The sequence below is a fragment of the Taeniopygia guttata genome, chromosome 1 (assembly GCF_048771995.1).
Source record: "Taeniopygia guttata chromosome 1, bTaeGut7.mat, whole genome shotgun sequence".
Lineage (NCBI taxonomy): Eukaryota > Metazoa > Chordata > Aves > Passeriformes > Estrildidae > Taeniopygia > Taeniopygia guttata.
Window position 1 is genome coordinate 101,645,495 of NC_133024.1, and position 14,947 is coordinate 101,660,441.

The 14,947-nt window shown below is 39.9% G+C and overlaps 1 protein-coding gene across 1 annotated transcript in view; it reads left to right on the plus strand.

Moving 5' to 3' along the window:
* SMS (spermine synthase) overlaps nucleotides 1-14,947 on the plus strand; it is a 43,276-nt gene that overhangs the window by 15,556 nt on the left and 12,773 nt on the right. Inside the window, exons 3-9 of the mRNA XM_030282111.4 lie at nucleotides 4,904-4,997; nucleotides 5,741-5,805; nucleotides 8,233-8,408; nucleotides 10,212-10,366; nucleotides 11,246-11,335; nucleotides 12,299-12,413; nucleotides 12,837-12,916. Of these exons, the coding sequence (XP_030137971.2) occupies nucleotides 4,904-4,997; nucleotides 5,741-5,805; nucleotides 8,233-8,408; nucleotides 10,212-10,366; nucleotides 11,246-11,335; nucleotides 12,299-12,413; nucleotides 12,837-12,916 (775 nt within the window). The remainder of the gene's footprint in view (nucleotides 1-4,903; nucleotides 4,998-5,740; nucleotides 5,806-8,232; nucleotides 8,409-10,211; nucleotides 10,367-11,245; nucleotides 11,336-12,298; nucleotides 12,414-12,836; nucleotides 12,917-14,947) is intronic.

A 14,947-nucleotide genomic window follows, 5' to 3' on the forward strand; every position in this document is an offset into this window, starting at 1 on the left:
GCTGTTGACAAAGCAGTCTGACAAAGCCACCATGGGAACAGCTCCATGGAGGGCTGTGCTGGTTGAATGAATTGGAGCTGATTTGGGGATTAAGACCTGCTTTCCTGTTGTCATTACCAAAGCAACAGATCCCTGTTCTCTTTTGTGCAAAGCTAAGCAAGCAAAAGTTGTATGTGGCAACTCTACCTGGTCCATTTACTTTGTGATTTGTTCTGACAAAAAACCTATTTGAAGGAGGTTCAGCTGAAGATATTTACTAATGGGGTTGTCAGACACAAGGCTCTGGAGTGGGGCAGGGAATGGCTCACTTGAGCCACTCAAGTTCTTCTCTGAAGTGGTGGGGATGGATGCATTCCCCTCTGCTTTGCCAGCCCCCCGCCCAAACACTGCCTGCGGAGCAGTAGCATGTGCCGGAGTGGGGCACTATCTGTTGAGCTTTGAGTCTCAAGCAGTGTTGTTTTTCTGAGTTGTGTGTTTTTTAATTCCTTCTGGAGTGGTTTGTATAGGGTCACACTAAGCCAGCATGCTTTTACTGAAATGTCACTATCTTGGACTAAACAGTTAAGTTAGGTCTAAAACGTGAAGTTTTTACCTTATTTAATGTATATGTGACTTAGTACAGAGACATATCGCCTAGTATATTTCAACAGATTGAGAAGTGCTGTTACATCTAAGTTAAGGAGAAAAATCAGTGAAGCTAAAACTTACAAATTGCTGTCTTCTCAACTAATACTTTGTTTTAATCTCATTACTGCTTGTGAGCAAGTAGTCTTTTATTATACTGCATAGAGCTAAGAGAGTTTTTTTCCTTGTGCATCTGTGCTCCTTCTTTTGCCATGTCCCTCATGTTCCACCTTGAAGTTCTTCAAAACCCCCCAAAACCTGAAACTTTAGTCATTGTTTCTACAGTAGAACAGTGTCTTTTAGAAAAGCTTTGTCCTCCCCTATACTACACATTCACTTTTAACTTTGGTGTCTGAATTCTCATTTAGAGAAGTTCTAATCCTACTGCAGTTGATTTCACTGTTCACAGCAGTGAAAGCTTTAGCCAGTTGAATTTGGTTTGTATGTCACAGAGATGCTGATGAATATGTTAACACTGTGAAGGGAGAGGGGAGTGTGTTTACTTTTTTCTTTTCTTTGTTAGTCCTTTGCTAACCACTATGTATGCTATACAGCGCATTTTAAAGGAGCAGGATGAACATTCCTCAGCTCTTTGTTTCAGGCTAAAATGTTGTAGTTGCCTATGGAGTGACCCAGAGTGTAAAAATGGGCTGAAGAATAGGAAGCAGTTAGCAGGAATCAGCAACAGCTACTATGGTTTCATTGGTTTGATTTTCTTATTCTGTAAAAGCAGAACTGGACTAATGGTATAATGAAGGAATGTGATTACCTAGCTTCTTAAGGTCCCTCAAGTACTTTGTAATTAAGATGAAGAACTTTAAAAAAGAGTATGTTTTAGTGAAGCAGTCTTATGCCATTTTCAAAAATTTTACATTTTCCTAGTAAAAGCAAATTTTTATTTCCTCTCTCATTGAGTAGTTTGACAGGTGATGCTTTTAGTGGCAAGCTGATTTTTAAATACTTGAACTGTTCTCTTTTATAGCAATTCAAAGTTAGTCAGCAGATAAAAGCTTTGATGGTTAAAGAGGAGTTTTTAGGTATCTGTCTTTGTATCCAGCTTTATTCTCTGGGTGTGGTGGTTTGGGAAATCCTTTCTTGGATACATGGAATTGCAGTGTTTCATTGTACTCTGCAGTACAAGTAACTAAGTTAGGATGGTACATTTCGGGTTAGAATATTTTGATCTTTGCTTCCTAGTCCCGTTTCCAGCAGTTACTTTTTGATTCATGCAGTTTGGAATTATTTGTTGACACCTGATGTTTTCTGATGTTCAGGTGCTAAGATGCAGCACTCAGTAGAATTGTGTCTGTAGCTGACACCTGTTTGCATACAAGCACAAGAAGCTTAAGCACTGCCTTGGAGGATGTGACAGATACACAGGTGCAGCAGCAAGTGGAGCGTTCTTACAGTGGGCTCTGCTTTTCAGATGCAGATTTCCTTGCTAGATATAAAGGAAGAGGATATCGCCTCACTGAGCTTTTTTTCCCTCTTGCTACTTTTATGAAATTACATGCAAGCACACACCAGAAGCGTGGCAGGTGGCTTTTTAAAAAAAAAATAGGTGTTATATTTTTCAGAAAGATGAGACAGGAGGGGCTGCTTTTGAAGCAAAGTTTATTTTTCCCCTCATATGGATTTTAAAGTAATCTTTCCTGTATATTCATAGATAGAAAATGGAAAGTATTGTCATTGTTTTAAAGAACCCTCTTTCACATATTAAAAGAGCAGCTGCTGATAGAAACCTGCATTCATATGTATGTTCTGCCAAGCAGAAAAATGTAAAGTGACAAAAGCCAGCATAGCCTTTGCTGCCTGCAAGTAACTTTTTGTGAGCTCAGCTTTGGCCTACCACTACTGCATTAATACTACTTAATACTGGACTGTTAACTTTTTTAGGTACACTTATACTCTTGGCTGTGTACTTAAATCTTTATGGGCATTTTAGCTTATTTTAGGTCTCTCTTTTCATCCGGATAACTTATAGCTAAGGTATAACCAAACTGGACCTGTATTATTGTTGAGAATTTTGAATTTCATTCAAGTTTTTTTTTTTTTTTTTTTTTTTTTTTTTTTTTTTTTTTTACCGTACACCAGCTGAGACTATCAGCCAGGAACTTGGAACCTGTTGGAACTTGAAATTTTGTCCCATTACACAGCCTGCTGCCTGCCTTTCATCTCTTCCCCCTTGCCCCAGGTGTCAGGACCCTTCTATTCTGCTAGAGGTGGCAGCTGGATGAAATAGATGGTTCTGCAGGCTGTTGTCTTTTATTCTAATTCTGTCATACCACTTACAAATCTGGAATAGTGTGGCTGTACTTTCAGAGCAGCTCTCCTCTCTGCCTCTCTTACCTCCTATCTCAAAGCAGGGGCAGGAACATCCCCTGCTGAGGCTCTCATCTAGTCACAGGGGAAGTGAAGATGTCAGCTGTCAAGTCTTATGACAGCTGTGTGATTCTTGTAAGAAATTAATTTAAAAGAGAACTCGAGTCACAGGGCAGTCTATCTGTTGCTCTGTTTGTGCCAACAGCAACTCCCAGAATATGGAAGTAAACTGATAATAAGTTTTTCTAACAGTGAAAATATTTCTGACACTATGCCAGTTTTCAGGAAATCAAATGACAGAGCTGTCTTCTGAAGTGCTTATACATATTTCTGTCTGTAATGCCACAGCTCTGAGGGCCTGTGGACTTTACCCTTTTCTCTGTGAATGGTCATGTCCAAAACCTGCTGGAGTGTCCAGTGCTTCCAAGTTCTGCTCTTTTGTCTTTCCTTTTAAAAAAACCCAAACCCTCACAAAAACAGAATCCTGGTAGGCTTTTGTGATCCCTAACCAAAACCCTGTGTCGGAGGACACCTAGTGGGGAAGCTCTGGGATGGAGGGAGGGCTGCTCCAGGGTGGTGACAGTCTGTGTGCCATGGGTGTGCATGTGTGTAGTAAATAGAAACACCTTTTCTTCCTGGGAGCAGGACCTGTCTGCAGAGTCTTCAGGAAAGACTAGGAGTGCCCAGACCCATCCTCTGAAGAGAACTGGGTGACAGTAGTAACACATTAGAGCTGTAGATTACTGCTGTTCCAAAGCCAGCAAGGTGTTTTTATTCTTGAATTACTTCAGTCAGTTTCATAATTTGATTGTTTTAGAGTTACCAGAAGTTATCTTCAGATAACACACAATATTCAGGTTTTTATCTCTGACTGCAGCTGGGGGCTGAAGGTCCCAGCACTATGGGGGAGGCAGTATTCCTATTGAGGCTGACAGTTTGCAAAATGAGCTCTGGAAGAGACAAAAAAGGTGGGAGTGGTAGGAAGATGAAAGGTCATGCAAACTTTGTCATAACAAGTGTTGGTTTGTGTTTTCCTTTGGGGCTGAGTGGGGTGATAAGAGGAGACAGGCAGAGAATGGAGCATTCAGAGAATGATACAGCTTTATCTGAGGTTTCAGGTTGTACTAGTGCATTTCTATCCCTGAATACCCTGCTTTCTTTGTTCAGCCATTCTTGTTCTCATCCCCTCTTCTGCTTTTTTTTTTTCCAGTGTGTGTTTTTCTCCTCCACTTCCTTTGCAGCCAGTTTGTCTTCTCTCCTCCCTAGAATGGGAAGGATTTTGCCTCTTCTACATTGTTTCCTGGTGTCCTTCCCCACTGCCCTTAGTTCTTGTTTTCTTAATTGCAAGTTCTCGGAGATTCCTGTTCACCTCATGTACTTAGCGTGGCAAAGCCTTGCTCTTTGGTCTTTAAATGTTTCTGTAGTAAATATACAGTAGGAGTTTTGTTGTCTTTGCATCTGTATTCATCAATGAGAGTTTGCTGCTGCAACTTCTTTGCCAGTCAAAGCTGTAATTTGCTCTAGGAAGCTTATTGTTTTTCACTTACAGATAAACAGACGCATCCCCAGAAGTGAAAAGGAAAACACAGGGAAGGAAAGTGTCCAGCTGTTTACTTAAGGCTTGTTTCCAATTAAAAAGCCCAAACCAACACACCTGTTCTAGCAGTCCTTCCAGACTAGCAAGCAGTGTCTTCTCATTATACCACTGTTCTTGTAGCTTAACACCCTGTTCCCCTGCTTTACTTCCTACTGGTTCTTGTTGTGTAGTGATAGGCAAGTTCTTGCAACTTTGTTTGCTCTTTGTGACTTGCAGAGGAAGACTTGAGCTGGCGCTGCCAACAGTGACAGATACTGGGGAAAAATATATTCATTCTGAATTTTAATATACCTTGTTTTAGATTTGCTTTCCATACTCTAGTTTTTGATAATAAAATTGTCATTGCTGTCTCTGTTGTAGTTTTGCCAATTTGAGAATTCACCCTCATGGACTAGTGTTGGTGGATCTGCAGAGCTACAGTGATGACATGAAAGGAAGAGAAGAAGCTGATCAGGTACGAGTGTTGCTTGTCTTAGAGTTACCTAATTGTATGGGGAACCCCTTTTTTGTCACATCTCTCAAAGTCTGTCATGGTAAAAGATTACAAATATTAAGGTCAGTCCAAACCTGGATGCTCACAGATGAGGAGCAGTAGCACCTGTTGAAGTTGTGTGCACATGTGAGTGAATGCACACACTCCTCTGCAAGTACTGGGCCTCGTCTTCTCTGTAACAGTTGTGAGGATACAGCAGCCTTGCTTAGGGCTTGAGTCTCTTTAGCTACCCAGGGCAGTGAGGGGAGGACATGAGATACTCAGTCTACAGCCCTGGTGTATTAGTGTGAGACTTTGTATTCTCTGTTCTGAGAGATGAAAGTCTCCATACTCAATCTTTTGCCTCATGGAGAAAAACAACTTCATCTTCCCTGGCATGAAGACTCTAGACATTGAATATTGCAGGGGAAGAGGCCACTGCTGTAGCAGGAATGGAACTTTGAAGGGTTCTCATGTTCCCTCTTCGGATGTGTTGTCCTGGAGAACAGCTAAATGCAGTGATGACAGCTGCTGAAATGTGCACATTCTTGCATTCTAACAAGGCTGAGGAGGCCAGCTAGTTACTCGTGGGCTTCTAGTGTTACATTTCAAAGCCTTTTCATAGCAGGTGCTGTTTTATTGACTTCCAGGTAGGCTAATTAAACAGATATTTTGCATGAAATGCTGATCTACAAATTGTACTTCTGGTTTGCTATGTTTTGCAGCTTCTAAACAAAGTAGAAGAAAGAATGAAAGATTTGATTCATGGTAACATAAAAAGGGTGAAACGGTAAGTTTGTACCTCTGCTTCTATATGTGGCGTGTCTGCATAGTTACTACAGATAATAAGCAAGTTAGGTTTTGCAGTAATGCAGTGAATAGCCTGGAATATGAAGGTATGGATGGGATATTTTTTTAGTTTCTTGAGAAGATTGCATGAAATAGTGAGAGAAAATGCAATGTGGAAGCAGGAGCAGACTGCTTTGAAAGAGCTGGGCAGCCAAAAGTGGTAGAGGAATAGGCCAGGGAATAAACTGTACCCTATGGGCCACATCCCACAGCTCATGGAGAAGCTGAACAGGATCAGACCCAACCCTATGACTGCCAGGCTGGGCTGTAGTATTGAGGCAACTCTGAGCATGAGCTGGGTGTCAGGGATTGGCAAAAGACTTGGACAGGTGGGGATAGAGCTGCAGTGCAGCTCTGGCACAGGGACCAGGGGTGAGGATTAGAGCTAAAATGGAGCTCAAGCCCACAGAGGAGACTTTGCCCTGACAAGGTTTCCTGCAGCTCTTTCTCACACCTCTGCCTCTGCTGTGCATCATGGTGCTTGCTTGTGGGTATGTGTACTTTAACATACCTGCCAAGAAGGTATGTTTTCTAGCAAATTTTTATAATTAAACTTAAGAATGGAGACTTTGCAAGCCCTTTGTCAGTTTGCATTATTTAAATTCAAGGCTATGTGTTAAAATTTAAAGACTCAAATTGCAGCTCATGGCCTGGTGCTGAAATAACTTTCATACTGTATGTGGCTTGTTGTTGTCTTTGTGGTGGCTGTCTGAAAAGTGACTGATACCTTGAAGCCAGGGAGCACTTACTCCAGGCATGCACATGGCAGGAAGTGCAGCAGGTGCTTGAAGGAACATAAAAGTGAAAATGGGTCAAGAAAAGTAAAAAGCAAATGTGAAATCAACGAGGCTCAGTAAAGCCAAGGAGTGAAGCAGTATTATGGCAGAAAGTAGATCTGGAGGTTGAGAGAGCACAAGTAAAGTGGTAGTAATTTGAAAAGTGGTATTATACTTGCATATTGTTATTTCTGTTTTACAGTTGCATGTAAAACAGAGTAATTATCAGAGAAGAGAGTACTTCAACCTGGTAAATCCTCACAAAAGGTGCACAGTGTGTGGACACAGATGATCTTGCATCTGTGCTTATGGAGAGAAGCTTTCTGAGGCTGTTTTGATGCTGGAATGATAAAGGGAGTTTGTGGAATCCCTGTGATAGGAATTTCCTAAAAATGGCTCAGGACAAAGTCTGCCTGGAATGGTCTAGATCTTCTGATTACCTTTGTATATGGAGATGAACCTCCTAGAACAGTGCATCTGGCATGGATCTTGTCACATGCTCCTCCATGTCTTTTTTTCGCTTGTTTTTGGTTTGTGAGGTTTTATATGGGTTTTTTGGGTTCTTTTTAATTAATTTTGCATTGTTTTGTTTTGGTGTCGGCTGCACACATGGAGCTGCAGTAGGATGAATGTAGCTGGGGAAGTTTCTCGCGCCTTTTTGTTGTGAGGCAGGGCTGCTCTTGCTCCCGCCGTGTGCCGCCATCTGGCGGCTCGCTGCGGGCAGGAAGCGTTTCTGGAATGTTGATTTGGAATCGCTAGGGAATTTAGAAGCAGCTTGTTGGATCTGTCTTCTGCTACAGTCTCCTGGAAAAAAACCCCTTTAATTCTTTGATGTGCCTGTGGGAGATCTGATGAACTCTGTGCCTGCACATTTTGCCTAAATGCAAATCTGATTGTTTACTGTCATATCAAAGATAGTTTGTCTTTACAGGTTTGAACCAAGGTACATATCTATGAATTTTAAAAAAATCCTAAAACCCACAAACAACATACCCAAAGCAATCTTAGCAGATGCTTGAACCACTTTTAAAAAGTAGTGCAGATTATTGACTGATATAGAGGATTGTGGTTATGTACTGCAGGCTGACCCAGCTCCGTTTGAAACACTGTAATGGTGCTTTTTTTGTTTCTCTATGTATTAAAATGTGTCTCAGTATAGCTTCAGAATGAGATCCACTTAATGTCAGAGAAATGGCTTTCTTAACTGAACTGAAGATGGGAAAAGCTTTTGTCATGTTTTTTTTTGCCTATATTCTGTTTTTGTACTGTATTAATTTCTAGTTATGAGCTGATTCTTCTATAGAGGCTCATACATTATGTAAATTCTGTCTTGTAGAATAGAGAGAAATTCACAGGTACATTGTAGAAGTTGTACATAAAGAAGAACCGTTTGTGCTACCTGTCCCTTAGCAAGTTAACATATGACTGGTAAATTTCTTATATCTGTTAAGTGTTAAATGTGGCGAGTTTTCTTAGAAGCCTCTTATAAATATTATTTAATGTGGTGAATCCACAGTATGTTCAGAGGGGATTTTTTTAAAAAAATAAACATTCCAAATTGTTGTAATCTTCTTTCATATTACTTCTTTCAGGTTGCCAGCCATTTTGAGAGGAGGTGTTATTGATAGATACTGGCCCACAGCTGATGGGCGCCTGGTGGAGTATGACATAGATGAAGTTGTTTATGATGAAGATTCACCTTTTCAGAACATTAAAATTCTGCATTCAAAACAATTTGGGAATATTCTTATTCTCAGTGGGGATGTTAGTAAGTATCATTTCATTTAAGATTCTCTGGTGTGAAAATGTCAGCAGTGTTGTTTTCTATCCTGTGGCAGTTTTAATAAGTGTCTAAGGGTAATGGTTCAGATGCTGAAAACTATGTTTGTGCATGTACACATATATCTGTTCCTATACATTAAGGACGTTAATCAGGCTGACCAGTGTAAAATCTAGAGTTAAAAAAAAAGTAAAGTTTATTTTTCCAGAGTTAGCATATTTGCCACAGAAAGTGGCCTGGGAGAATAGAAGATGGTGTTCTATAGCAGAGCTTGCTCTACTCCATTCTTTTATATGAACTTTTCTCTGTTGCCAGTCCAACCTTCTAAGAGCTTCTCTTTGACAGTAAAACAAGCTACTATGTCAGTTTTCAAAACACAATGGAGTTCCAAAGAAATACGAAGTGTGGCCTGGCGTGTGTGTATAATCCTGCTGCTCCCTTTAATTCTCTAAGGGAATTTCCTGCTTGGTGAGGTATAGGACAGCTGTATCTCAAAACCATTTAGATGCTTTATTGATGAACATCTTTTGACTCTTCTTCAAAATATTAGAACTCATAAGTTAATCAAAATAGTGACCCAACCTTTTTGTGAGGGTTTTTATATGTGGTACTTCATGCCTGCTGACCTCTGTATTTTTGAAAGTGGACTTTGGAAAAGGTGGACTACTGTTCTTCAAAGCTGGAGACTGCTGTTTGCTGTAAAATCTAGGCAACAACAGGACTATGCTTTGTAAAATCTTAGTTCTTATGTTGAAAAGGGATTGACTCTGGTAAATGAAGGATGTTGCTGCCCAGGGATAGAATACCTATTTTCACTCTAATGGCAGAGTAATTAAGAAGTTGAAATGCAGCTTTTTGAAATCATTGAAAGTACCTCTAACAATTCAATTATCTTTCTGCAACTATCAAGAGGGTTTCTGTGCAGGTGGCAGCTGAAAAGTACTGTTATTGAATTCATTAGCAAGGTATTTTCTAATCCAGATAGAATTGTATTAGAAATCATCAAATTGGATAGTCAGTTATTCTAGCCAGAAATTCTACATCAGAGATAATATGGAGGTGAGGTTTTGCTTGAACATTATGACAATGTTCCTTGTAGAAAAGGAAGTATGCCATTACTTATTTCCCTTCCATGGGACTTTGAAATAATGCTTTGTCTCATTTTGTTATTGTGCACTCCTAAGTGAGGTGGTGATTGCCAGGCAGAGTGACAGGATGTGCCACGATGTGCTGCTGCACAGAGCTTGGCCCTTGTAGTGTAGATCTTGGCCCTTGTTGCAGCTTGGCAGTGTTACTGCTTGCTTTGAAGCTAATGCTGGCAGCAGGCAAGCTGCAGGGCCCTTCAGCACCTGGGTGTTAAGGGTCATGTTTGTTTCTGTGCAGGGATCCACGGGTGTACATCCAGGTTGCTCTTATTAGCTGGGATCCACAATGGATTTTCAAAAGTTTCCAGATCTGTATCTTGCAGGATGAGTGTGAGATAAAAACCCACTGAAGTATGAAATGTCAGCATTAAGTTATCAAGATCGATAGTTTTGTTCTGCTGCTTTTTCTCGTGGCGCACAGTACTTCTCAGTGCTGAGGTGGCCATTGTTGGGCTCATGTGGAGAACTGGGGAACTATGTGGGATTCTGAGAAGAATCTCATTACTTGGACTGTCACTGACAGCCAGGTTGTTTCTGTAGATATTCTTGCTTTGGTCTGTGTTGTATCACCTCTGGATTAATACCAGTTATTGGGAACAACTGAAGATTTAATATTGCTGTCCAATTCTTTCTTCCCTCCATTCAGATCTGGCAGAAAGTGACCTGGCGTATACTCAAGCCATAATGGGCAGTGGAAAGGAAGATTACACTGGGAAAGAAGTGCTAATCCTAGGAGGTGGTGATGGAGGAATACTGTATGAGATAGTCAAACTGAAGCCAAAGATGGTTACTATGGTAGAGATATCCTTTGACAAATGGCCCATCATTCATATCAACCTGAGCTTTCTGCTGATACCAGCACTGAGCAGTTACCTGTCAGGTTTTGATTTGTGTGAGGAGATAGGGTCTAAAGTGAAATCTTTCTGTCAGCTTAGAGAGACGCATTGGCTGCATACTTGTGCATACTGCATCATTATGCAACACCTGCTTTCAGGTTCCCAATCCATACCATAAGTCTTGAGTAGCAGCTTACATATGGCTGGAAAGGAATGCCTGTGTCACCAGACTGGTGCTTTCTCTAATAACAGAAGACAGGTCTGTCAAGTTTGGGCTCACTTCTGCCTTCTTTGTCTGCTTTCCTAAAGAAAGCTATAAAAAAAATAGTGCCTAGAAGCAAAAAAATGTAATCAATAGAAATGTCAGGACCTGGTGAATTGTATTGATTAATTGACTAACCCTATTCTAAAAATACCAATACAAACCAGTTTTCAACATTCTGTAGTTTGTAACATAAATTGCTGTTAGCCATGTGAGACGTTGATCACCCTAGGTTTTGAGATTTATTTGCTAAGACTAAAAATGATTGTTTTAAAAGTGTAGGTTAAAATCTTAACTTAGTTTAACTTTATAGTTTTCAGTAGTCTTACAGTTCACATTTCAGACTTTCACAGTAATGATAACCTAAGGTATCAAAAATACTGGTTAAAACCAAGCATAAGCACTTCGTGATCATCTAATTGAATCTGGAGGCCAGTACATAAGGTTGACTATTGCAGTATATATACCCCTACACACATCTAATTATTTCTTTGTGAATGCCTCTTTGAGAACTTGTTTCTGAAGAAGTAGAAACTCTTATCTGTATTTCTGGAATCCATTATGCCTTGACAAGCTTCAAACATTGACCAAATGGTGATTGACGGGTGTAAAAAACACATGCGTAAAACGTGCGGAGATGTCTTAGACAATCTGAAAGGAGACTGCTACCAGGTAATATTTTGTTTTTCTTTCATTGCAAGTCTTATTTCAAAATACACGTAGTCTGGAAGGATTGCTATGGCAAAGTTTTGGGGACAAGTCTTCTGACTCAAGTTTGGGAAGTTTTTTTTTTCTTTTGTACGACACTTGCATATTTTAATAACTGGAGTTTATGTTGGAAGTATTTTAACTCTCTCTTTAGACTTCTAAAATTAATTGCATATGTAGCTTTTAAGGAATATGAAATCGGAGCATATTTACTCTAACTTAGAAATAAAGAAGAGATAGCAGTAAGGATGTTGTGTTTAACATCATTCCTTAAACTGTTAAAAAGAAAGAAATGTGCTTTAGTTATTCTATACCGTTGAAAATAGCTGAATTTGTAATACACATTTAACAGTTATTTTTATTTTGCAGGCAAAATCCCGTAGTATTACACTGCTGTTATATTAAAGTAAAAACCCCAACAAATGTCATGCATCCCTGCAGTTGAGTTCTTTGTGCTGCATCTGATAGCACTTACAAATGAGCCCAGTGTAATCTGACATGTTTCTGTTTTTGTTATTGGCTCTTAGATGTTGTCACAGCTACAAACTTACAAAAGCTAGCTAATAAAAATACACAAAAATACGAGAAGTCACATGCTACTCCATGGAAATCAGTGGCCCTTCATAAAAATACTTTATTTAACTCAACATCTTGGAACTGCTAACTGTTGTCAGCATTTGGTAGAAAGAACAGTGGTCACAGATCTAGGAACTTCAGTCCTGGAATGCCTGTGTTTTCACTGTCAGAATTCCTACAAAGTTCCTCCTTTCTGTATGACGTAAAAAGTTGAAAGTGGAGACTAGATTTAAACATGCATTTAATGTTGTAATTTTTTATCTCGTAATTTCTGCAAATCCACATTTGTTTCTTTTACCTGGTCATTTTTAGGGTATTTTTAGGACTAGCAACAATATTTCATTCTTACAGGTTCTAATTGAAGACTGTATTCCGGTACTGAAGAGGTATGCCAAAGAAGGAAGAATGTTTGATTATGTAATTAATGATCTAACAGCTGTTCCAATCTCCACATCTCCAGAAGAAGGTAAATCTTCTAACTTCTGAGAATTTTCACATTTCTGTCCTTCTGCTGCATAATAGTCTGCAGCATAAATGCTTTCTTTTTTTTCAATTTAAGAAGCAGATCTGAGAAAAAAGACAACTGTTTTTTTGAATGTTAGAAAAGACTAGCAAGTGCCTAGCACTCTTTTTAGTCTCTTATTCCAGAATGAAGTATTTGGAGTTCATACTCCAGTAAATTTTCCTCACTGCATAATTTATTGGAAACTTCAGGAAAATTCCTGTGAAGAAAAACAATACTCATGCCATCATTGCCATTGTGTATGGTTTGCATTTGTTTCTTTTTAATCCAGGCTTTATTTTTTAAAACTTTGCAAGTCTTGAATATGTAATAAGTAAACAAGCCAAAAATGTGCTGTTCTGTTTTTCAATCATTGCCCATATGCAGATTCCACATGGGAATTTTTACGGTTGATTCTTGACCTCTCAATGAAAGTCCTGAAACAAGATGGAAAATACTTCACACAGGTATGATACTTGGATATAATAAAGTACTGCTTTATATCTATTGCAGTTTGCATATTTTCAGTTAAAAAAAAATAAAGACAAAGCTAACTAAAAATCTACTTCAAGCTGGTTTTCTCCCTTTAATGACTTAACAGGCATTTTGCATGAAAGTTAGGATTTGCTAACTGACTTGTCTTTTTTGCATTATTTCAGCTGAATATGTAGTGCTTTTGTCTGGAGTTCAAAAGCATAATTTTAAGACTCAGCAAGGCACACTGCAGAATATTGCAGCTAAACAATTCTTGGAAAAGCAGAACAGATGTACTTCATGAAGAGATACATGGTTTTTAAGCTAATGCCTCTAATTGTAGAGTGTAAAACACAGAAATTTGTCATTCATTAAAGTGTAAGAGTTTGACATAGGTGCAGTGGGATGAGAAAATTGGTATAGTCACCTCATAGGTAATGAATTGTGGCATAGCTTTCAACAGACAATACTTCAGGTAATCCTGAATTTGAAATGTCACAAAGTTGTGTGCTATTGTACAAGAATGTGACAGGAGCCAGCAGATGGTTCAGTGAAGTCTAAGTCTCTCAAGCTGTATTTCTTTTGTCATGCTCATAAACTAGTCATCTGATGTGTGGAGAATGTAAGTACTGTAATTTAGAATAATATCCTTAAATTCTGAAATATATAGAAATTGGTTTATTGTGAAATTGTGCAGGTTTATAAACAAATGCAAAACTTAAGGGATGAGGTTTCTGGCAATTCTAGTAGGCTGCTCTATTTTAAAATGCTGTGGTTGTATGAGCAAGAGAAATTATCTTGTGGTTGAAATAAAAGATATGGTTAACATGGTTTTACCACACTTTTAAATTTTAATGGCATTTCTGTCTTGTTAATTGTGGAAATATTTATGGCAGTCTTTGCTGTGAAAAGGACACTAAATGTTTTGGAAACAGAGCAAGTCGTTGTGTTGCAGTTACTGTCCTTGTAGCATGCACAGCGATAATAACTTGCCTTATTGGAATGAGGGTAAACATATATCTGGGGACAGCTTCTGCTGGACTTTGCAGAAGGACTCTTGAAAAGAAGCTTGTGCTGAAAGCTGAAATGATGGCTGTGCTGCAGCCAGAGGGTGGGGGGATTGTTCTGTGTCAGCTGGAACCAGCTGAGGTGGAGACAGGTGCAGCCCTTGCTGCTTGTTTTGCCCTGATGGGAGGAGGTAAGTCAGCTCTCCAGCATGTGATTGCACAGAAGGAAGGAAAGGATAGCAATCCTGAACCAGCCCTGGTGGGTTTTAGCTGTTGTGAAACTATGCAGTGTTACATTTTGTGGTCCCAAAGCAACATGACAGGATGGGAAAGAAACAATATTAAAATTGATGTGGCTTTAAATTGGACTTAGGGCTAATGGGTAGCCAGGGCAAGGGCTGGAGTACAGAAGCAGTGTTCTCTAGCAATTTAGTCTTCCTGAAAATGTTGAAAAAAGGACAAGTAATACTGGGGCAGACAGCTGTCAGAGCTTTTGGTACATCTGTTGATAGACTACTCAGCTCATTTGGTGGTCCTTGTAGCCACTTCCCAGTTGAGCCTGAAAAAACAAAATAGTCCTCCGTAAAAATGGAATAACCCTCTATTGGGTTTATTTGGGCAGTGGAGGGGTGTGGGAAAGGCTCCCCATGTCTAATAGAGGTAATACCAGCTGGCTCCAGGATGGACCTGCTCCTGACCCAGGCTGAGCCCATCAGTGACTGTAGTAGTGCCTCTGGGATAAGATTATTGAAGGGCCAAAAATTGCTGCACAACAGCCAGAGAGAGAAGTGAGAATATGGGGGAGAAACAGCTCTGCAGACTCCAAGGTCACTGAAGGGAGGGGCAGGAGATGCTTCAGGTACCAGTGCAGAGATTGCCCTGCAGCCCATGATGAAGACCATGGAGTAGCAGGCTGTGCTCCTGCAGCTCCACAGGGGAGCAGAGATCCCCCTGCAGCTTCTGGAGGGCCCATGGTGGAACTTGTGGGTACCTGAAGGAGGCTGTGACCCTGTGGGA